The sequence below is a fragment of the Bombina bombina genome, chromosome 5 (assembly GCF_027579735.1).
Source record: "Bombina bombina isolate aBomBom1 chromosome 5, aBomBom1.pri, whole genome shotgun sequence".
NCBI lineage: Eukaryota > Metazoa > Chordata > Amphibia > Anura > Bombinatoridae > Bombina > Bombina bombina.
The window spans coordinates 44,184,269-44,208,176 of NC_069503.1; the positions used below are offsets into that span (position 1 = coordinate 44,184,269).

General features: G+C 37.5%; 1 protein-coding gene across 1 annotated transcript; it reads left to right on the top strand.

The window, feature by feature from the left end:
• Positions 1-228: 228 nt before the first annotated feature.
• LOC128659192 (gastrula zinc finger protein XlCGF28.1-like) lies at positions 229-22,910 on the top strand. The gene is made up of 3 exons (XM_053712875.1): positions 229-502; positions 17,460-17,575; positions 20,789-22,910. Exons 2-3 carry the CDS (start codon positions 17,557-17,559, stop codon positions 22,057-22,059), a joined length of 1,290 nt encoding a protein of 429 aa, XP_053568850.1. The 5' UTR covers positions 229-502; positions 17,460-17,556; the 3' UTR covers positions 22,060-22,910.
• The last annotated feature ends 998 nt before the right edge of the window (positions 22,911-23,908 follow it).

Genomic DNA, 23,908 nt, shown 5'->3' on the forward strand with positions numbered 1-23,908 from the left:
TTTTTATTGGTGGATGGATTTATCCACCAATCAGCAAGGACAACCCAGGTTGTTCACCAAAAATGGGCCGGCATCTAAACTTACATTCTTGCATTTCAAATAAAGATACCAAGAGAATGAAGAAAATTTGATAATAGGAGTAAATTAGAAAGTTGCTTAAAATTTCATGCTCAATCTGAATCACGAAAGAAAAATTTTGGGTACAGTGTCCCTTTAATAGTAATAATATTGTTTATATTGCTCTTTTTTTAATATATACTGTTTAAATTGGGTTCTTAGTGCCAGTTATTATATAGACAATTAAATTAAATATATCTGTTCACTGTATTGCTTGCATACATACATTATATTTCCATTTTAGGGCGCCCCCTATCTAGTAGAATCATTTCCTGAGTGAAGCATGGAGAGGGTGATGACAGCTTGTGGAGACAGAGCTGTGGGACTGTACTCCTCTGTACTAATGCTTAGCAGAGCATATCCTCTCTTATTACAGCTACACTGGGTGAGTTGCTTGTTTTACTGTTCTGGATGAAATGTTTAAACATCAGTAATATGTGGGTGAGAAAGCCCTCTGCTCACCCATCCTCCTGCTGATTTTCATCTGTACTTAAGGATTCTAAGGACCATAGCAGCACAGCAGGATGTTTACCATTGGCACTGGCTCTTAACAAATGCACTGCCCTTGATAAGGAGCAAATAAAAGTGCTCTCTGCAATGTTTCCCCCCCTCACAATTCCAGGGCAGTCTGTTAACCCCTACCTGACAGGAAGGCAGGAACAGTGCACAGAGCAACAGGTCAGAGGACAACAGCAGTGCAGGTTGTAATGTGAGTTACAGGGGAATCCTGAGGCTATGGTCACCTACTATATTCCTCCTGTTAGTCCTCAAGCTGCACTTTCACAATGAGTTATTGTAACTACCTCCCTTACAAGACACAGAGACCTGCACCACAGAACAGCTCATCAGTGAAGCATCAGGGCTTTTGCTTCCAAGATTTCCAGCTTGGTTAATTTTATTTAGATATCAGTTTATTTAGCTTTGCTATGGTTCCATCTCCAACATCTTTACAGCCATTACATCATTTGCACTTTAAAACCCAATGTATTTCTAGTGCTACTGATTAACCCCTTAACAATTAAAGATGTATAAATATATATAATGTGTGTGTGTGTGTGTGTGTGTATATATATATATATATATATATATATATATATATATATATATATATATACAGGTGGCCCTCGGTTTACAACGGTTCAATTTGCACCGTTTCAGAATAACAACCTTTTTTTTCAGTCATGTGTAGGTGGAGCTGTCCGCTTGTGTTGCAGCAAAGATATGCAAGACAAGCAAGCTGAAATTAATCAGTTTAACCAGACTTGAGCTATTGAGAAGCTTGCAAAGGAACACGATCTTCCTGTCTATAAATCAGTCTAGATTGGAATGCATAGAAAGAACTGTTTGCAGAAAAATGCAAGTGAAGTCTGTGTTGTGTGATTATTTTCTTAGGTTTATAATGCTGTTTAGCAAATGTTTTTGTTCATTTAACTTAGTTTAATTATATATTCTGTGTTGTGTGATTATTTTTTTAGGTTTATAATGCTGTTTAGCATTTAAAATCTTAATTTCAAAGCTTTAAAAATAATGTATTAGGTGTTACTTATGCCAATTTTGAGAGGGGTCTAGAACCTAACTCCCTCACTTCCCATTGACTTACATTATAAACTGGGTTTCAATTTACAACTGTTTCGATTTACAACCATTCTGTGACAGAACCCTCTGTCAGTACTGGAAGGGTTAACTTTGTTCAGCTTTGAGAAACTATGGGCTAGATTTATCAACGCTGAGGCATACAGGGGCGTGTATACGCGCCCCTGTACGCCTCAGCTCGCCTATGGCATGGCGAAATTACCCACAGGTAATTAACATTGCACACGAGCGCACAGCCAATCACGCGCGGGCAGGAGCTGTCAATATCCTCGGTCGGACTCGACCGAGGAGATTGAATTTCGCCACAATAGAGGTGGCGTAGATGTTAAGGAAGCAGCGGTCTGGTGACCGCTGCTTGATAAATCCCGGCGAGCAAGTTCTTGAGAGAACTTGCTGCCGTAGGGGCTTAATAAATCTAGCCCTATTTTCTGAAAACAGTTTTCCTGACATCAGCTATTGTTTACTGTAATTAAGTTTAAGTAATAAGCGTTCACATTGTTTAATCAGACTGCCAGGTGTCAAGAAGGACTCCATTGTTTCTTGTGTTTAATTGTTTATTTGGTTAAGTAATGTAATTCTATTGTATCCTGAAAAAGGGCGTCTTCTCTCTATCTAATGTACTATCTTCTTCCTGTGTAGCTGTTGCTGGGGAGTGTCAACCAGGTGGGAGACTTGCATAAATACTGGGCATATAGCCCTCAATAAAACACATTCTGTTTTACCCTCAACATGGAGCTTGGTCTCATGTTTGGGGGGAATTAACTGGGTTTGTGTGTTGCTGATCCCGTATTCAGGGTATTAACCCTCGATATCTGGGCTATACCATAACACATTCCTTCTGGAACCTAACCCCGGCGTAAACTGAGGGTTACCTGTGTGTATGTGTGTGTATATATATATATATATATATATATATATATATATATATATATATATATATATATATATATATGAAATAGAAAAGAAGGCGCCACCATAGTGCACGATCAGTAGAACAAACAAGCCCCCAATGTGCAAGTTTGGCTGGTACTTACAAACTCTCAGACACTTGAGAAGTGTCACAAACGCCTTCTGGAACCTTTAGAGTCGTCCAGCTGACTCACACTCACGCAGAGGTTGATCCACTCTTTGGGGGGGACCGGCTGTGTTTTTCTCCCCGCAGGATAACAGGTCGCAGATAAGCTCTCACCCTCTAGCAGCCTCTTCTCCTGTTGTGGAAGTGACTTAGCCCGGTAAATATAGTTACACAGTTGTTCAGGTGCTTATAACACCCTGTATAAAAAACGTCTCCAAATGTGTTGCAAAATAAGTTCGTGGAAACAAAGTCTAAAAATAAAATGACTTTATTTTAGCAGCACAACGTTTCTCGGTCTTAGGTGACCGTTTCATCAGGTGCATACAAATATTAAAATACCACGAACTTTTATCGCCGACTTTCGGCGTCCATTGGTACCCATTGCGCATGTGTGGAGGTGTGACCAGAATCTGGGATCCTCATTGGCTACTAAACGTGGGTGTGTGATTGATACTATCCGGGCTCTGTACTGGCGGTTGATACCGCGCTTCCAATGTATGGAGGCTATTATGTCCCGTATGTATTGGGTATTAACATTTTAAAGAGCCAGTGCACACATATGTTTTTCATATATATGGCAGTATAAAACCATTATATTTTGATGGATCGCCATCCGGTAAGGTGGGAGATATGCTACAATGGGTACCACATACAGTGTACATATACATACATATTCGGCTCAGATAAAATAATACAAATATCATTAAATTTACCTACAAAGGTACAGATACAGAATACACATAGAATTAAAATATAATAAAAATAATAATAAATAACAATTCCAATGATATTGGACAAAAATTATTATTATTTTTTTTTTAATTTATTTTTTATTGAGGTTTAATTCAGAGCTTATAGACAATGCCTTTCAGTACATTCAATATACACAATTGTTTCAGATTATACAGTAATAAAACCATAATATACATAACATAACTCTATGTCATTGTTAAAAAAAGGAAAGGAGAAGATCAATAAACAACATGCTTGCTCATAAGTTGGTTTGTCTTCTAGATGGCACCAGGGGCCACTTTTGGACCTCACTGTATTGCAGATGACATGAAGCTACAGAAGACATTTATAAACCGTATGGGGCCACTCTTGGGTCCCAGCTGATAAAACTCTATTTTAAGTTTTTATAGATTTTAAAACGGGCATATGAACAAATTAGATAAATTTAGATTACTGGAACAGGCTAAGTACAATAATGTTAGTGGTATACATCATAATAGAAATTATCTGTTATTGGCACAACTGTAAACAATATTAAAGAGATAAGGCGAGTTTAGAATAGTAGGTGTCAACTAGGTGAAATAATGCTAGCGTACACTGTTGTATATTATGAATTTTCTGTGCTGACCTACTTAGAAAAAGGGACAGTCATAGGACTTATCATATAATAATCAGACAGGGGAAAAACGAGTAAAAAGAATTACTTGTATGAGCTACCTCAATTCAGATCTAAATTCATTTCCTATGTGCTACTAACTGTAAATGCTAGTTGTATAGAAGTAAAAATAAGCAGGCTACGTATTTTTTAAATGGGACAAGACTTAGCCAAACACGGGAGGAAAGGGATTTGGGAGTAGTAATAGATAACAAGCTAAAGATGGGTGCACAATGCAGGGCAGCGGCTTCAAAGGCTAATAAGATACTAGCATGTATTAAAAGAGGCATTGATTCAAGGGAGGAAAGCATAATTATGTCATTATATAAAGCCCTGGTAAGACCTCACCTTGAGTTTGGAGTGCAGTTCTGGGGACCAATTGCTAAAAAAGATATTGCAGAACTAGAAAAAGTTCAGAGAAGAGCCACAAAGCTAATAAGGGGATTGGAGAAATTAACCTATGAGGAGAGGCTAGCCAAACTGGGTCTGTTTTCTTTAGAAAAAAGGCGCTTGAGAGGTGACATGATTACTTTATATAAATATATTCAAGGCCCATATACAGAGATGGCAGAAGCTCTGTTTATTCCAAGAAAATTGTTTCTGACAAGAGGTCATAATTTAAGGTTGGAGGAAAGGAGATTTAATCTCCTGCAACGGAAACTTTTTTTCACTGTAAGAGCAATAAAATTGTGGAACTCATTACCAAAGGAGGTAGTGAATGCCAATACCATAGATACATTTAAAAATAGTCTGGATAAATTTCTGTATATAAACAAAATTCATGGATATGATTGCTAGTATTAAATGGGTCACATTTTAATGGGGTTATTTAAGCTTAACTGGAGCTTTTTGTAAGTATTTTAGATTTGTATAGGTTGAACTCGATGGACTTCAGTCTTTTTTCAACCTTATCTACTATGTTACTATGTTATAGGTATGTGCATGGTGCATCACCCCGGCTGCAGGCAATGCAGCACCCCACACTGAGTTTAATAGACATTTTGCAAACATATAACTTGAGGTCAATTGAGAGAAAAACTTCTATGAAGCTGTAAATAATACTGTCATTAGGCAGCTGCTAGGGGAGGAAAATAAAAAAAAGAAGAATACAACCTGAGGGATAATAATAAGAGACTTCCCTATCCTGCCCTGTCTGGATAAAACTGTGCAGGGAAAGTAAAATAAAGGGAAGCAGCTAAATTGAATTTAGTAGGGTGGTCTCAATATCAATAACATTAGATTGTGTGAAGTAATATGCACCTGTAAGCTAAATTGCAGTTATAGAAAAAGGCTATAGCATATATACAGTCATAGAGGAAAAAGCGCAAATATAGAAATTCACTAAAACAAACAAGCCATCGTATATATACAGTCATAGATGAGAGGGCACAAATATAGAAATGCTGAAAATAACAACAGAAAAACTTGCAACCGTAACTGGATGGGTGTAAATACAGTACTGAACATAATTCTAGCTAAACCCACCAGCCTAACCTATTCCAGAACGAGTCCTTTTGCCAAAGTAACGTTTGCTAAATACTCGCCAAGTAGCCCATAGTCCGAGCCTTACATAGGCAGTAACGATAAGGTAGTGTCTCTGAATAATGTTCCAAGTTACCAACCTTGCCACGGTGTAACAGGAGGGTTTCCAGCCTAATAAAGTCATCACGAGTCCCCCAAATTTTGCATATGAAACTCCACAGTCTCTGGGCAATCATTCTGCAGGGGCTCTCTTAGCGACTGAGGAGAACTGCGATCTTAGCCTTCTATCTTCTCGGCTCAGGACTGAGCTCTCAGCAAGGGCTCTCTCCGTGGTAAGCAGAGAGATTGGATGGGCCTCTGTTGTGCCGGTGCTGCTGATTCCCATATAGGTTGCGTCTCCCAAAATTACTTGGTCGGGAATAGCTTCTGCAATCGTCCCAACATCAGTTACCGATCCCGGAACAGTGATTGGTACATAGCACTGGGGCCCCAGAGTGCTACCGCTAACATGTGTCGTTAGAACAGATCCGGGTGGCGCAGATTGCTGGGGTACACTGAGAGCTCCAGGCTTGACTATTGCCATTAACGTTTCCTCTAAGGCAGTATGATGAGCTGCCAAAAGGCCCCTCAATGCTTCCATAAAGGTAATAACATCCTCCGCGTCCATGACGGTACTGTATGTAGATGCAAGTCAGCACGCTGAATAAAATCATGCAGGTGTACACACTCTTGTGCTTTGTAATATTGCAGTGAGTGGTGAGGTATCACTGCGTCCTAACGACAGGCCCCCGAAGGGTACCCGCCGGGGGGTCTTGATGGTGGTAACAATCCTCACAAGTTGGAAGCCTGGTTGTAGTTGTAAGATATGGTAGCCACGCGGTCGTTAAAATGGCCACCGCTCATATAGGATCAAAGTGAAGCTCCGGTCTCAAGTTGAGAAGGCGACACCCTGCATTAAATTCGGCTTCATCAGCTATTAGACCAAAGTTCAGGGTATACTAAGGTAGCTTTGCAGGGTTCATCTTTTCCATAAGCAGCAAATAAAGACATTTATAATACAACCAGAGTCAGAGCAGACAAATTATGCGGCCATTCTCGGGCACTCCAGGCTCCGCCCCCCCATTGGACAAAAATTTGAATTAAAATAAATTCATGCCGAACTCAAATGATATCGGCTCAGATAAAACATATTGTTAAATAGCATAAAAGGTACAAGTTAAAAAATACATGATAGTCCAATATACAGATATCATATATAAAATGATGTCTATAATCACATTAAGCAAAGAATATATTAAAATGAATTGATTCCCTAGCGCTACTTCACTATGCCGTGTATACAATCCAGAGTGAATAATGTTACCTGCTCGCAAATGCTTCATGTGATATCCAGATTAAAGTAACTATCCATGGGACTACACTCTCTAATAGAACTTCTTATAGATAGATATTATAAAATATAATACATGAAATATAATACATGAAATGTTGGAGACCCGATATTATTTTTATATTTATCTTTCCATACCAACTGTCTATAAATACCCTATGGTAGTAAGTCTATTATTGTGTGTGGTAGGACTTGACATTTGTCAAAAATAAAGAATAAATCTGGGAGTTGATTACATGTCCTATCTCGATATTATTAAAGTGTATCTCGTATCATGTGTAATTACAGTTGATTATGGTTCATAAGATTCTTCACATTACCTAAAACATAAAATGGGATGGTAGTTAATATATTTCAGGGATATTTTGATATTAAGCTCATATTGTCGACATACAACTCATTAGGTTATTAGATATCTTTGTGATATGTATACTATTAAATTTCTTAGTGATATGTATACTATTGTTCATAATATGTACAGGATATAACATGGTATATTACATAACCTGTTATTTTTATATGTGATTGTAGTTGTTTTACATTAATAGAACTGTTATGATTGGACCACCCTATTGTGTACATAGGATAACTCAAGAGCTAACAATCAAAAAATATATATAAAAAAGACAAAAAGCAAAGCAGATAATTACCAAGATTAATTAGAAAAACAGACTAAAACTCAATTAAATGCAGCCATATCTATATTTGCATTTAAGCCACAGGGAGACAGGGTCTTAAGTTTCCATATCCAGAATGTCTCCCTTTGTCTCAAATGCAAAAATCAATTTCTACCCCATTTGGGGACAATATACTCAAGGGGGAAGATACTAAGGGTATCTATGTCACCAGGGTGACACTCTGCAACATGTCTCGGAATGCTATGATTTTTTTATGTTTTTGGCTATATTTCTCTTGTGTTCACCCCATCTTTTTTGAGGGGTCTGGAGGTCCTGCCCACATACTGGACCCCATAAATGCATTCAAGCATATAGACCACAAATGAGGAATCACAAGTGAAATGGGTAGTAATATGAAACTTTTCTTTGTTTACAAAAGATGAGAACTCTGTTTTTTTATCATTTGTCCACAATTAGGACGATTACATCTGAAAAAAAACAGGTTTTCCTAGCACTTTGTTTGTGGTTGTAAGATTTTTTCTATTATTCGTAGCTGTACAGTATTTCTTCATTACAATCTTGCTAGGTGCAAGTTTACTTTTTTAAAGTTGGTGCTCTTCTAAAGGTGCAATTTGGAAAAGCCCCTATATTGTCTTTCAATAAGGGATCCCCTGTCAATGTGTGACAATATTTGTTCAAAATATTCCTGATTTTACGATGGTTGTTATTGTATTGGGTAATGAAGCGTACTTCTTTCAATGATCTTATATTATCTCTTACTGGTTTTTCTCCTATTCTGGATTCTTGTGAGTCCATTTCTTTATTTATGTAACTAGCAAAGAAATCCTCTCTACATTTTTGTCTTGCTTTTAAATAGCTATCTTCCACCAACGTGTTGGGATAATTCTTCTCTGAGAATCTATTTTTAAGTATTGAAGCTTGACTATCAAAAGTGTCTAAGTTTGGGGGCGGAGACAGCCCTGCATCTGAGCGGTCGCACTCTACATGAGCTCCGGCTATATTTTATAGACTTTTACTCTATCGACCGCTCAGAGCAGGTAACTACACACTGATCGAGAATAGCACATGAGGCAAAACACTTAAGTTCACTAAGAAGGCACAAGAAGCAACTACAGTGCCATATTTTGCGACATTTCTTCACGGAGGACAGCGCAGAGCATACACCACAGGCGCCATTTTGAGGCGCAAGCCATGTTTCAACATCACCTCCGACAACAACTGGGAATAACAGGGACTTTGTAACCTTTGCATGATGGCGAGAAACCCTTTACCCACAGAAATAGCGGATAGGCTAGCAGCTTTTGGGCGACAGATGGACAGATGTTTTGAGGATCTACTGCTCTCCTTTCACCAGGAGAACTACAGCGCAGCTATTGCAACAGAGACACTGAAAGCTGAGACACGCGCCCAGCACAGCATAACGGACCCTCAGGTCCCCTTTCAGTCAAATAGTGCTGCTGCCTCTACTAAGCCAAGGTCTTGCCGGGGATCTCTGTCGGACACAGCGCCACTGCTTGCGCCGACGCAACTCCCTACCATACAGCCACCAACACATATGCCTTCGAGAGAGGGATCTCACTGCGGTATCCAGCTCACGCTGGGGACCAAGCAACGACAACTCGGCAAGTCCCGGTATACGCCTGATCTTACTACAGACGCCAGACCAACCGCCTACTACAAACCTTTATTTAAAGCCCAGAGGAAGGTAGAAGGCAGAGAGAGTGTCCCGCACATGAACAGGCCACAGGGTCTCAAAGATCTTACTCAAAAGCCCCAGAAACCTCACTCAGACTACAACAGAAGTGCCGCAAGTCAGAGACTCCAAATAGCCGCTGTATCTTCAGCCCTCAGATTGGGGATAGGATAAACAGGACAGCTTCTTCCTAATTCATGTCTCCATGGCCTGCTTAACATATACTATGAGGAGGAGACACTCTCACTTCAAAGGACAATTTGGCTTTGTCCCCCATCAGTTTGAAATGTTAAATATTAAGACACACAGAGTTGAATTATTTATATTGTTTATTCTATGAGAATGTTATTGTTTCACCTACGTTTATACAGAGTTTTATCTCCACTTAGTACTATTCTAATATTATGGGGAATATCCTCTAATCGCTCATATTTATTATCTCATATGCCTCCTAGTATGGGACTGCTCTATAAGGGGTTCTATTTCTCTCAAATATAGCACGCTCACATCTCTACAATGTACTATAGATATTTATTATTGCTTTTCATATTACCCCTGTAGTAAAACTGAAACGCTTCCCAGAAGTAATCCCCTCATTCTTTCCTATGAAGAAGGAGCAACATAGCTATAGTATCTGCTGAAGCATGGTGCAAATTAAGGCATCACTTATCCAAATAAATATGAGAAGCACTTCTATTCTCTTGCTGAACCACTTAAGCCCTAACCCCTAGACATAACTAATAGTGTCTTTATGAAAGTCACGTGCACCAAGACTCCTTTATCTATTACACCTACGAGGTGCCCTTCATAATCTCCCCTGCTTAATGATGTCACTCTCAACTACTACTCCCCTAATACTTCCTTACTACTAGACATCATATGCCTCTAATAAAAGCCCACCTCCCCCTCCAACCATTCTTTTTCCCTTTTCTCACCTTTTTCCCTCCCTCCCTTTCATTCCTTTAAAGCAGTTCCATCCTGCTAACTTTCCCTATCTTGCTATCCCAACCACTAGGCCCAAAAGAGGCCTCTTCAAATGCCAATTTCCTCTATCTATTCCCATAAGTTTTTTGGGGTTCAAAAGTAACCCCTCCTTTGCATAGAGGACCACATTCTAGAGAATAATATAAAAACGGAGGTTCAAGGCAGATGCCCACACAGATCTACAGTAATGTCTTTGTATTATTTAACAGCTTTGTATATGCTAACCACTCAGTTATTTTTTTTATTGCATGGCATTTCATTAACATTGTATTATCTTCACAACCTCAATAAAAAAATTTATTTAAAAAAAAAAAAAGTTTCTAAGTTTGTACAGTTCCTACGTATCCTGCAAAACTGATTGTAAGGAATGTTGTTTTTCAAGGGTAGATGATGTTTACTCCTATAATTTAGATAGCTATTTGCATCAACTGCCTTGAAAAAGGTTTTAGTGGTGACTTTGCCTTCTTTATCCCATTCTAATATTAAATCTAGAAATTCTATACTCACAGGGTCCATTTTTTGCTGTAAAGCAAATGCCCATATCATTTTCATTAAGACCATCTACAAAACATTGGGCTTCCAATTTGCTGCCCTCCCAGATGAACAGTAAATCATCTATGAAACGGCCATAGAAGACCAGACTTGCCCCAAATCTCGATGAGTAGATGTACTGTTCTTCGAACATACCCATAAATAGATTTGCAAAACTTGGGGCGAATCTGGTCCCCATGGCCGTTCCTTTAACTTGCAAAAAGAACCTTTCTTGATATACAAAATAATTGTTCTTGAGAACAAAATTGATACAGTCTAACAAAAATTCTCTCTGTTTCGCTGGTAAATATATATCTTTTTTAAGGTAGTACTCACTCGCTTTAACCCCTAGATGGTGAGCTATATTCGAATATAACGCTGAGATGTCGCACATCAGCCATAGCAATTCTCTCTCAGCTTTGCGAATATCCAAAATTTTGTGAATGAGATCAGGAGTGTCTTTAAGATAAGACGGTAACATTACTACTGATTTTTTCATGAATTGATCCACATATTCAGACAGATAGCATGTCAGATTCCCAATGCCCGAAATAATCGGTCTCCCCGGGGGATCCACTAGACTCTTGTGGATCTTGGGGAGATGGTAGTAGTAAGCTAAATTGGGTGTATAGGGGATCAAATAATCTCTTTCTCTCTTTGTAAGGATCCCTTCTAACCAACCTGTATCAACTAGTTTTATTAAATTTGCAAGATATTTTTTTGTTGGATTGAATGTAAGTACTTTATAATATTCAGTATCAAGTAATAACCTGTCAGCTTCTTTTATATAGTCCGCCGTATTTTGCAGGACTATTCCTCCCCCTTTATCGGCTTGCCTAATGGCCAGGTTCTTATTGGATGCCAATCTAGACAGGGCTTTAACTTCATATCTATTTAAATTTGAATGTTTTATATTTCCTCTGGGTATTTTATCAAATTCATCTAAGACGAGTTTTTGAAAAAGTTCTATATTTGACCCCTTATTTAATGGATTGAAGTTGGATCTGGAACTTAGACCAGAATGAATATCATTTTCAAACAATTCATCATAAAGGTTCTCTGGATCATAATAAATGATGTCAGTGTAAGGACGTTCAGCCATCTCATTTGTGAGAATAGGCTGTAGGTCTGAACCTTTAAGTTTTTTCTCACAAAAATAGCGTTAAATGGACAGTTTGCGTACAAATTTATTGAGGTCTACAAAGAGCTCAAAAAGGTCATGATTGTTTGAAGGACAGAAAGAAAGACCTCTATTCAAAACACAAATTTCCTCATTAGTGAGTACATGGTCGGATAGATTGTAAATGTTCCCTTTCATTCGTTTAAGTTTCGCCTTTTTGGATGACTTAGCTCTCCCTCTGCTGCCACGTTTGCATAAGATCTTTTTCTTGGTGTTATTTGTGGTGGTGTTGAATGGTGTACCCTCTCGTCTGTCCTTTCTAGTTGTTTTAAGCATATCGGGGCCTGTCTCAGATGTGGTGGATTGTAGGTTTGTTTCTGGTCGTATTGAAAACCCTGTGATTTATTGTAAGTTTGGCCCCTATTGTTATAGGATAGATGTCTATTTCTGTTTTCATTAGAACTTCTATGTCCCGAAGTGGTTGGAGAATTCTCATATTCCCTATTGTATGGTTGTGGTCTATACTCCGGTGTATGTTTATAATATGAGTTCTTACTAGACCCATGGCTATCAAATTCCCAATTTGGGGCGGGGTGATAGCCATATGGTCTTGGAGACTCATAATAGTGTGTATTTTCATTGTTTTTATTTGTATTTTTATTATTTACACTTTTATTATTATTGTGAGTTATATGTTTCTTTTTGTCTTTTGGTTTCCTATAATGATTGACCTTAACCCATGCATTTTCTTCTATTTTGATAGTGGGTGGATCATTACTGGGATTTACTTCCTTACTTTTAGGGTTATAATCATAAATTGTACCTTCTAGATAATCTTTTTCATCCCTAGCTAGTTTTTTTTATTTTAGTATGTATAATTTTTTTCTGAAATATATCTGCCTTCTCCTGTACTTCTCTGGTATATTTATCATATTTGGAATTCAATTCAAATTTAGCTAATGTATGCTGTAGATCTTCAATTTCTAACTCAGTTTTAAGCAGAATTGTCTCTCTAAATTCAATTAGTAAATCAATGAGTTTCATGGAGCATTCTGTTAAAATTTCCTGCCATTTTGTGGTTAGCTCACTATCATGTTTAAAAGAGCAATGTTTTAAAATTCTCAATCCCCTAGGGATATGTCCTCTATCTTTGTATTTTTGGAGTGTATCTATGTCCCACCAGTGCCTGTGTTCATTTTTCAAGGCTTCCTCCAATTTCTGAAATAATTGTACCATAGATAAATCACTATTGGTGTCACTAGACATATCTATTACATTGTCTGTGTTCAACATAGCTTTCCTATTATTGATCCTTTGATCTTTGTTCTGCATTGTATAAACCAATGTAGATCTCTTACTTAAAGTGATGGTGATGAATATCAATATTAAGTGGTATTCAGTGATATTGGTGTGCTATAGTCTTATGGGTGATTGAATAATTCAAAAATGCACCCTTAAGTGGTGAAATACAATAAGTGAGTGATGTACAAAAAATAAAAATAAATATCTATATATTTATAAATCAATATGGATGTTAGTCACTATCCATATGATGAGTGTAGGTAAATAACCAATACAACAAATGTAACCTTATTTATAACACAATCAAATCATAAATGTGATTATATATGTGTGTAATCAATACAAATTATATAAACTTGTGATGGTGTCGCAAAATCCCCGATTCCGGTCACACCTCCACACATGCGCAATGGGTACCAATGGACGCCGAAAGTCGGCGATAAAAGTTCGTGGTATTTTAATATTTGTATGCACCTGATGAAATGGTCACCTAAGACCGAGAAACGTTGTGCTGCTAAAATAAAGTCATTTTATTTTTAGACTTTGTTTCCACAAACTTATTTTGCAACACATTTGGAGATGTTTTTTACACAGAGTGTTATAAGCACCTGAACAACTGTGTAACTATATTTACCGGGCTAAGTTACTTCCACTACAGGAGAAGAGGCTGCTAGAGGGTGAGAGCTTATCTGCGACCTGTTATCCTGCAGGGAGAAAAACACAGCCGGTCCCCCCCAAAGAGTGGATCAACCTCTGCATGAGTGTGAGTCAGCTGGATGACTCTAAAGGTTCCAGAAGGCGTTTGTGACACTTCTCAAGTGTCTGGGAGCTTGTAAGTACCAGCCAAACTTGCACATTGGGGGCTTGTTTGTTCTACTGATCGTGCACTATGGTGGCGCCTTCTTTTCTATTTCATATATCTGCAGATTCTTTTCTTTTGGGATACCAACAAAAGTTCTGAAGAAGCTGACAGCCACCATTTGATGTTAATTGAAAATAGAAATTTCTGATTTACAATTGGTTCCATTGGGGAATACCTACATAGTAGTATCAGCTAAGTTACCAAATTGGAAAACTTTGTGGGGACTCTTGAATTTCACTATTAATTACTGCAATTTTGTCCAAGTTTATAATGTATGACTAGTATCCTGGTGAATCATTATTTAATTATTAATATTGTTCACTATTATTTATTTATTGGCGCACTGTTCTTTTTATAATTAATATATATATATATAACACACAGAGAAAACTCAGCACTCACTTACAAGCTCTCAGCTAAGATTTAAAAGCAAAAATGGAAAGGTTAGTCACCGCATCTGGCCAAATGGGACAAGCTCAGGTACCACGTCAAGGTCCTTTCCAATACCTGAGACCCTAAAACAGCCACACAATGCAAGCTTTCAAATCCAAACAAACTGAAAACAAGGGAAGGGTGCACAGGAATATGTAACCACCCTGAGCTTGTCCCATTTGGCCAGATGCGGTGACTAACCTTTCCATTTTTGCTTTTAAATCTTAGCTGAGAGCTTGTAAGTGAGTGCTGGGTTTTCTCTGTGTGTTGTATTAATTTGTTTTGTAATTTTCCCTATGGTTCATGCACCCAGACCTATCTGGGGTTAACTGCTTGTGGCTCTGGGGACAGCACAGCTTCCTGTGAGTGCCAGTGGCACCCAGGGCTGAGCATGTTGCAGGGTCATGGGATGTGTACCCGGTCCGGTATGAGAGTGCAGTTCCCTTCCGTGTTTTGTATATATATATATATATATATATATATATATATATATATATATATATATATATATAATCTCAATGTGCACATACTGTGAGACAGTAAGGACATGACAGAAGGACTTCCTTCCAAAAAGGAATTGTTAAAGGGATATGAAACCAAATTTTTTTCTTCTTTCATGATTCAGATAGAGCGTACAATTTTAAACAACTTTCCAAATTTACTCCTATTATTAATGTATCTTCATTCTCTTTGTATCTTTATTTGAAAACCAAAATTGGAAGCTTAGAAACTGGCACATTTTGGTTCAGCACCTTGGTAGTACTACCAATCAACAAGTGCAACCCAGGTGCTGAACCAAAAATGTGCTGTCTTCTAAGCTTACATACCTGCTATTTCATTTATTTTTTTCAGTATAAGACTCTAATATAACTATAAAAATACATCTTCATATTATTCTCTGGTAATGAGGTGTTTTACTTTCAATAAAAGTGTGGGCTTTTCATTAAATAGTCTAATTATGTAAAAAAAAGAAATTTTTAAAATAATTTGAAAAAATAAATTTTCGTTATCGGTTTCAGTTTTCTGCCAAGTGCATCCCGGATTTTCGGGTTCTTTTTCGGTCCAGAATTTCCATTTTGGTGCATCACTAATTGTATTGTTAGTTTGCATCTGTTGATTTTGTTATTATATACTTTATGAACATTTTAAATGGGCTGAGCTTGATGAGAGATCATATCCCATTATGTTATCAATCTATGTAAACACAAAGGCTTCCTTTTCTTATCTCTGTCCTAGAAAACAATTAAAAGTTAACATTTTAGAGCCTGTCTCTCCGAATCCCCCACCCCCTTGCAGTGTGATTTAAGACAACTCACTACTGACCAAGAGAATTTAAAGGACTGGGGTGAAGCACATGAAAAATACAAAATGTAGAGTCTTTTAAGCATTGTACAAATTGGTCACAAGGAGGGGTACCTATCCGGTACAGAAAGACTACAGATACAGTGTGTAGCTTCATACGGTCTGTAACAACGGACTATCACACGCATAGTATCGGTGTATGTTTGTTCCTGTTACTCATAGTGATCTACAAGAACTTTAGCTTTTGTTATTAATAAATTGTTCATTTGCTTTAAAGGGACACTGAACCCAATTTTTTTCTTTTGTGATTCAGATAGAACATAAAATTTTAAGCAACTTTCTAATTTACTCCTATTATCAGGCATCTAAGCTTTTTTTTGGTTCAGAACTCTGGACAGCAATTTTTATTGGTGGATGAATTTATCCGCCAATCAGCAAGAACAACCCTGGTTGTTCACCAAAAATGAGCCGGCATCTAAACTTACATTCTTCCATTTCAAATAAAGATATTAAGAGAATGAAGAAAATTTGATAAACTTAAATTTTCATGCTCCGTCTGAATCACAAAAGAAACATTTTGGGTTCAGTGTCCCTTTAAGCATTTGTCTGTGTCCAGTCTGCCTGGGGTCTGCACAATAAACCTGATTATCTTGAGCTGTTGAAGCTCTAACTAATGTGAGTATTCTGGGTCTGCCTTCCATCTGGGGAGTGAAGATTACACAGTATTATGCTATGATGTGTTTCTTTCTCTTCCTTCTGAGGAACATCGTATGGACTATTTGTATTTGTGCTACTGTCTCCATTAAAGACTCTTTTCACGTTGGATATATTACTACATATTGGTCGGTACTACATATTGGTCTGTATTATTATCACTATTTGTATTTGTGCTACTGTCTCCATTAAAGACACTTTTCACGTTGGAGATATTACTACATATTGGTCGGTACTACATATTGGTCTGTATTATTATCACTATTTGTATTTGTGGTATTGTCTCCATTAAAGACTCTCTTCACGTTGGATATATTACTACATATTGGTCGGTACTACATATTGGTCTGTATTATCACTATTTGTGTGTGGTTTTTGTTACACATTTTATTTTTAGTAAATACAAAATGTCTGACAGTGAGGATCTGTAGAAAGTACAATATCAATACTGTAGTATTAGATTTAAATTACATATAAACAACTCTTATTTAACATTTGTGTAAGTGCTGCTCTTTGATATAAATAATGGAAAAAAAATGATTATAATATATTTGTAAGGTTGTAGTTTGTCCCACTTATAAATAGATTGTCTACTCCTGAGCTTATACTGTACTTGTAAAGTTCTGGAAAGATAAATATTTAAGGTGCAACTGTAACACCCATAGAGTTAACTGTACTAAATGCTTGTGCTGAATCAATAGCACACATGTAATAACCTAAACAGCTGATCTGTATCACATGAATTGTTATGCGTGCCTTTAATTATACCATACGTACAGTTAATCAGAACCATTAGTTATTATTATCTGTCTAAACCATTTAATATACTTTTTATAGACACGGCCAGAGCACTGAGAGATATCGGGTATTGATGTAACTGGAGTGAATAAGGGAACCTTCTTCCTGAGCACAGACATTGGAGCCTGTTATCAGCATGAACTCATATGCGTTAGGTGAGTAAAATAGATATTATGCTGACTTTAATTACTAGGAAAATAGAATAAATCACTCATTAAACAAATATAAACTATTATATTTATATCTGCACCTTTTAAGAACATTTGTGTCAACACCGACTCTCAGATCACCTGCAACTCTACCTTCCCCTGCCCTGACCCAACTCATGGAACAAAAAATTCAAACAACTCCAGCCTCCACATTCAATAAAAGACCTTTATTCTTTCATATATAGGGTCCCAGCAACATATACAACGTTTCAAGCCTGCAATAGACTCTTAGTCATGACTAAGAGCCTATTGCAGGCTTGAAACGTTGTATATGTTGCTGGGACCCTATATATGAAAGAATAAAGGTCTTTTATTGAATGTGGAGGCTGGAGTTCTTTGAATTTTTTGGATATTGAGGAGACTTGGCAAGTCTGTCACTCCGTGCCCCACTGGAAAAAGATAAAGGTGTGCTGTTTCCATTAACCTTGGATACCAACTCATGGAACACCCATAACTACACTTACGCCTACCTTGTTCCCATATGTGGAACACCCAGAACTCCACCAATAAGTGTTCCCCACTCCAGAACCGCCACTGATTTGTGTGCTTAATTTCACAGTGAGTATTATTAACCCCTTAATGACCACAGCACTTTTACATTTTCTGTCCGTTTGGGACCAAGGCTATTTTTACATTTTTGCGGTGTTTGTGTTTAGCTGTAATTTTCCTCTTACTCATTTACTGTACCCACACATATTATATACCGTTTTTCTCGCCATGAAATGGACTTTCTAAAGATACCATTATTTTCATCATATCTTATAATTTACTATAAAAAAATTATAAAATATGAGGAAAAATTGAAAAAAATACACTTTTTCTAACTTTGACCCCCAAAATCTGTTACATATCTACAACCACCAAAAAACACCTATGCTAAATAGTTTCTAAATGTTGTCCTGAGTTTAGAAATACCCAATGTTTACATGTTCTTTGCTTTTTTTGCAAGTTATAGGGCCATAAATACAAATAGCACTTTGCTATTTCCAAACCATTTTTTTTTTCAAAATTAGCGCTAGTTACATTAGAACACTGATATCTTTCAGGAATCTCTGAATATCCATTGACATGTATATATTTTTTTTAGTAGACAACCCAAAGTATTGATCTAGGCCCATTTTGGTATATTTCATGCCACCATTTCACCGCCAAATGCGATCAAATAAAAAAAATTGTTCACTTTTTCACAAATTTTTTCACAAATTTTTTCACAAACTTTAGGTTTCTCACTGAAATTATTTACAAACAGCTTGTGCAATTATGGCACAAATGGTTGTAAATTCTTCTCTGGGATCCCTTTTGTTCAGAAATAGCAGACTTATATGGCTTTGGTGTTGCTTTTTGGTAATTAGAAGGCCACTAAATGCCACTGCGCACCACACGTGTATTATGCCCAGCAGTGAAGGGGTTAATTAGGGAGCATGTAGGGAGCTTTTTGGGGTAATTTTAGCTTTAGTGTAGTGTAGTAGACAACCCCAAGTATTGATCTAGGCCCATTTTGGTATATTTCATGCCACCATTTCACCGCCAAATGCGATCAAATTAAAAAAAACGTTAAATTTTTCACAATTTTAGGTTTTCTCACTGAAATAATTTACAAACAGCTTGTGCAGTTATGCTTTTTGGTATTTAGAAGGCCGCTAAATGCTGCTGCGCATCACACGTGTATTATGGCTAGCAGTGAAGGGGTTAATTAGGTAGCTTGTAGGGAGCTTGCAGGGTTAATATCACATTCATTGTAGAGCTCAGCCTCCCACCTGAAACATCAGACCCCCTGATCCCTCCCAAACAGCTCTCTTCCCTCCCCCACCCCACAATTGTCCCCGCCATCTTAAGTACTGGCAGAAAGTCTGCCAGTACTAAAATAAAAGCTATATTTGTTGTTTTTTTGTGTTTTTTTAAAAGCATATTTACATATGCTGCTGTGTACTATCCCCCCCCCCCTTAGCCCCCAACCTCACTGATCCCCCCCAAACAGCTCTATAATCCTCACACTCTAACTTAATCTGCGCCATCTTGGGTACTGGCAGCTGTCTGCCAGTACCCAGTTTAGAAGAAAACATGTTTGTTTTTTTCATTTTTATTAAAATTTTCTGTAGTGTAGCTTCCCCCCACACAAAACCAACCCCCCACCCCTCCACGATCTCTTTTTGTGCTTTTGCACAAACAAGATTTGGGCATTTTTTCCTAACAATATTTTCCGTAGTGTAGCGGTTCCCACCCGCTCCTGCCCCGTGCACGCGCCCGCCCGCCAACCTCCGTGCACACGTGCACGCCCACGCGCGCCCCCTAACGGTCCCGCCTCTGATCCCGCCCCCCTTGATGTCACAGGACACACCGATGGCCGCCCACCTGCCTCCCAAGTCGGCTCCCACCCACCGATACCGGCCATCGATGTCCAGTGCAGAGAGGGCCACAGGGTGGCTCTCTCTGCATCGGATGGCCATGTAAGGTTATTGCAGGATGCCTCCATATCGAGGCATCACTGCAATAACCGGAAAGCAGCTGGAAGCGAGCAGGATCGCTTCCAGCTGCTTTCCACACCGAGGACGTGCAGGGTACATCCTCAGGCGTTAACTGCCTTTTTTTTGAGGACGTACCCTGCACGTCCTCGGTCATTAAGGGGTTAAACTAATACAATTTTGGCTGATTATATAAATTAAACAACCGCAAGCTAAGAAGTATCATAAGATCACTGCTCCTTTAGCCTTTAAAACATCTCACACTAATTATTAGTCTGTGATGATTAAGACATCATATTCTCACCCTACTGGTTGAGCATGAGCCGGGCAGCACTGTATGTGCATTTGCTTGTGCAATGTTAAATAAGGATGGTAGATGCTACCTATCTTGCCCAGAATACAGATGTACTTGTTCCCTGGCTGAGAACATTATCTACCTGCACCTTATTTAATGGGGCGCTATAATTTGTTTTCATCAGTAATCAGTGGTTTAATTTATTATAATGTAAAAATATTTACATTATTTGTCTTTCTTTGTTTAAATTTGTGATTTACAGGTTAATCAATTTAAAAATAAACACAAAACAGAATCCATTTTATGGAATGTAAATAAATAATATGATTTGTGTAAGACGATGGATTCCATTTTAAAGAATAAACTTTATTTAATTTCTTTGTTCCTTTTCTTTTTATGTAGACAATCACTTGAATAGTTCATACCCATCCTTCACTACAGGAAGCATCAGAATGATACCACAAACTCCAATAGTCTCAGACACTAATGACTATTCACAAACATTGGGGAAATCACAGCAGATATTTAAAGGAGATGGAGAATTGTCAGTAACTGGGCAGCAATCATTATGTACAGAGAGTAATTTAGTCATCAAACAAGAGGACAACATTTATGACTTATCTAGTGAAATGATTATCCCAGAGGACAAACCACACACATTTACTGAGTTTTCAAAACATTTAAAAGAAGGGGAAAGTCTTAAGTCTAGCCAAATGATTCATACAAATAAGAAACCATTCAAATGTACAGAATGTGAGAAAAGATTCACATCCAATTTGCATCTCCTTGAACACCACGCAGTTCACACAGTTGTCAAACCTCACACATGTACAGAATGTGGGAGATGTTTCACAACTAAAGGAAGCCTTAAGAGTCACAAAAAGACCCACACAGGAGAGAAGCCTTTCACATGTACAGAGTGTGGAAAAAGTTTTGCACAAATGAGTAATCTGAAAAGTCATGAAAGGAGTCACACAGGAGTAAAGCCTTTTACATGTACAGAGTGTGGAAAAGGTTTTACATATATGAGTTATCTGAAAACTCATGAAATGATTCACACAGGGGAAAAACCTTTCACATGTACAGAGTGTGGAAAAAGTTTTACACAAATAAATAGTCTGAAAACTCATGAAAGGATTCACACAGGAGAAAAGCCTTTCACATGTACAGAGTGTGGAAAAAGTTTTGCACGAATAAATAGTCTGAAAACTCATGAAAGGAGTCACACAGGAGAAAAGCTTTTCACATGTACAGAGTGTGGAAAAGGTTTTACATATATGAGTAATCTGAAAACTCATGAAAGGAGTCACACGGGAGAAAAGCCTTTCACATGTACAGAGTGTGGAAAAAGTTTTACACAAATGAATAATCTGAGAACTCATGAAAGGATTCACACAGTGGAAAAGCCTTTCACATGTACAGAGTGTGGGAAATGTTTTACACATAAGAGATATCTGAAAACTCATGAAAGGATTCACACAGGGGAAAAGCCTTTCACATGTACAGAGTGTGGAAAAGGTTTTACACAAATGAGTAATCTGAGAGAACATGAAAGGAGTCACACAGGGGGGAAGCCTTTCACATGTACAGAGTGTGGGAAATGTTTTACACAAAAGCGTAATCTGAGAGAACATGAAAGGAGTCACATGGGAAGAAACCTTTCACATGTTTAGAAAGTGGAAAAAAAGGGTTTTATATACTTTATATACACAGTGTACAAACCTTTTTACAATTATCTTAAAGAGGACAAACTCTCTAAATAGAAGCATCAAAAAGGATCCTATTGTAAATAATACTTTCTAATCCCAGTTATAAAACCCCCAGATTGGAAGTGCTCTCCTGCTGTCCTTTTTTCCTCTATATATGTGCACCTCAGTTTCTCTCATATCAATGTGATAGAATCCAAACCCCCACAGGAATATACAGATCTGTCCTCATACTGACCAGTTTACCCAACGATTCACCACCAAAGCACCCCCAGTGTTATTTATTAATATGCTAGTGTTAGGATTTGTACGTTTGTTTTACATAGGGGAGGAAATAATTATATTTACAGAATAAAGGAGTCTTTATATAAATAGAGTGTTAGAGAATTATATAAACAAGAACATCAGTCTCAAATGATTGACGTCTGGGAGATATATTTAATGTGCACATCATGTGGATAAACCTTTTCTTATAGCTATAGATGCTTAGCATTGTACATGTTATATACCAGAGGAATTACATAGAATGTGTCATTTTAAGACACTTTAAACTTCACTTCTGTTATCAAATTTACTTTGTTCTCTTGGTATTCTTTGCTAAAAAGAATATGTACATATTCCCAGCAGCAGAAAGTTACTACTGGGAGCTGACTGCTGATTGGTAGCTACACACATGACTCTTGCCATTGGCTCACCAGATGTGCTCAGCTAGCTCCAAGTAGTACATTGCTGCTGTAAATCTGACTTCAACTATGAGTTTAATCTCTTTGCAGGAGTTAAATCATAGTTATATACAATCAGTGGTACAATAATAAACTGATCTAATATATTTTTATATCCCTTTAATTAATAACAGAAATAATTAATACAAATTATATTCTAGGTAATAAATATCTTGTTAGATTTGTCACAATGTTATTTTCATTAAAGGGACAGTCAAAATTAAACTTTAATGACTCAGATAGGGCATGTGATTTTAAACAACTTTACAATTGACTTTTATCAATACATTTGCTTTGTTCCCTTGGTGGTATTTTTGAAAAGCTAAACCTAGGTAGGCTCAAACTGATTTCTAAATCATTGAAAATGGCCTCCTAGCTCAGAGCATTTTTAAAGTTTTTCACAGTTAGACAGTACCAGTTCATGTGTATCATATAGAAAACATTGTGTTCACTCCCGGAGTCTGCGCTGATTGGCTAAACTGTATGTCTGTCAAAAGCACTGAGACAAGGGGGCAATCTGCAGAGGCTTAGATACAAGCTAATCAAAGAGGTAAAACATATATTAATATAACAGTGCTGGTTATGCAAAACTGGCTAAAGGGACAGTAAACACCTTGAGACTGTAATATAAACTGACTAATTATTCCTAGGAAAACAACTTTACCGTATACTTTCATTGTCTAATAGTATTGTTATATCAGCTGTGTGCCGGGATATTATCTGTGTGTCACAGACGTACAGTGACTAATAATGCAATAAACACATAGAAATAACTTCACTGACTCACTGTTTAATGTCTAATAGTATTATATCCGCTGTGTGCCGGGATATTGTCTGTGTGTCACAGACGTACGGTGACTAATAATGCAATAAACACATAGAGGTGACTTCACTCACTCACTATTTAATGTCTAATAGTATTGTTATATCAGCTGTGTGCCGGGATATTATCTGTGTGTCACAGACGTACAGTGACTAATAATGCAATAAACACATAGAAATAACGTCACTCACTCACTGTTTAATGTCTAATAGTATTGTTATATCAGCTGTGTGCCGGGATATTATCTGTGTGTCACAAACGTACAGTAACT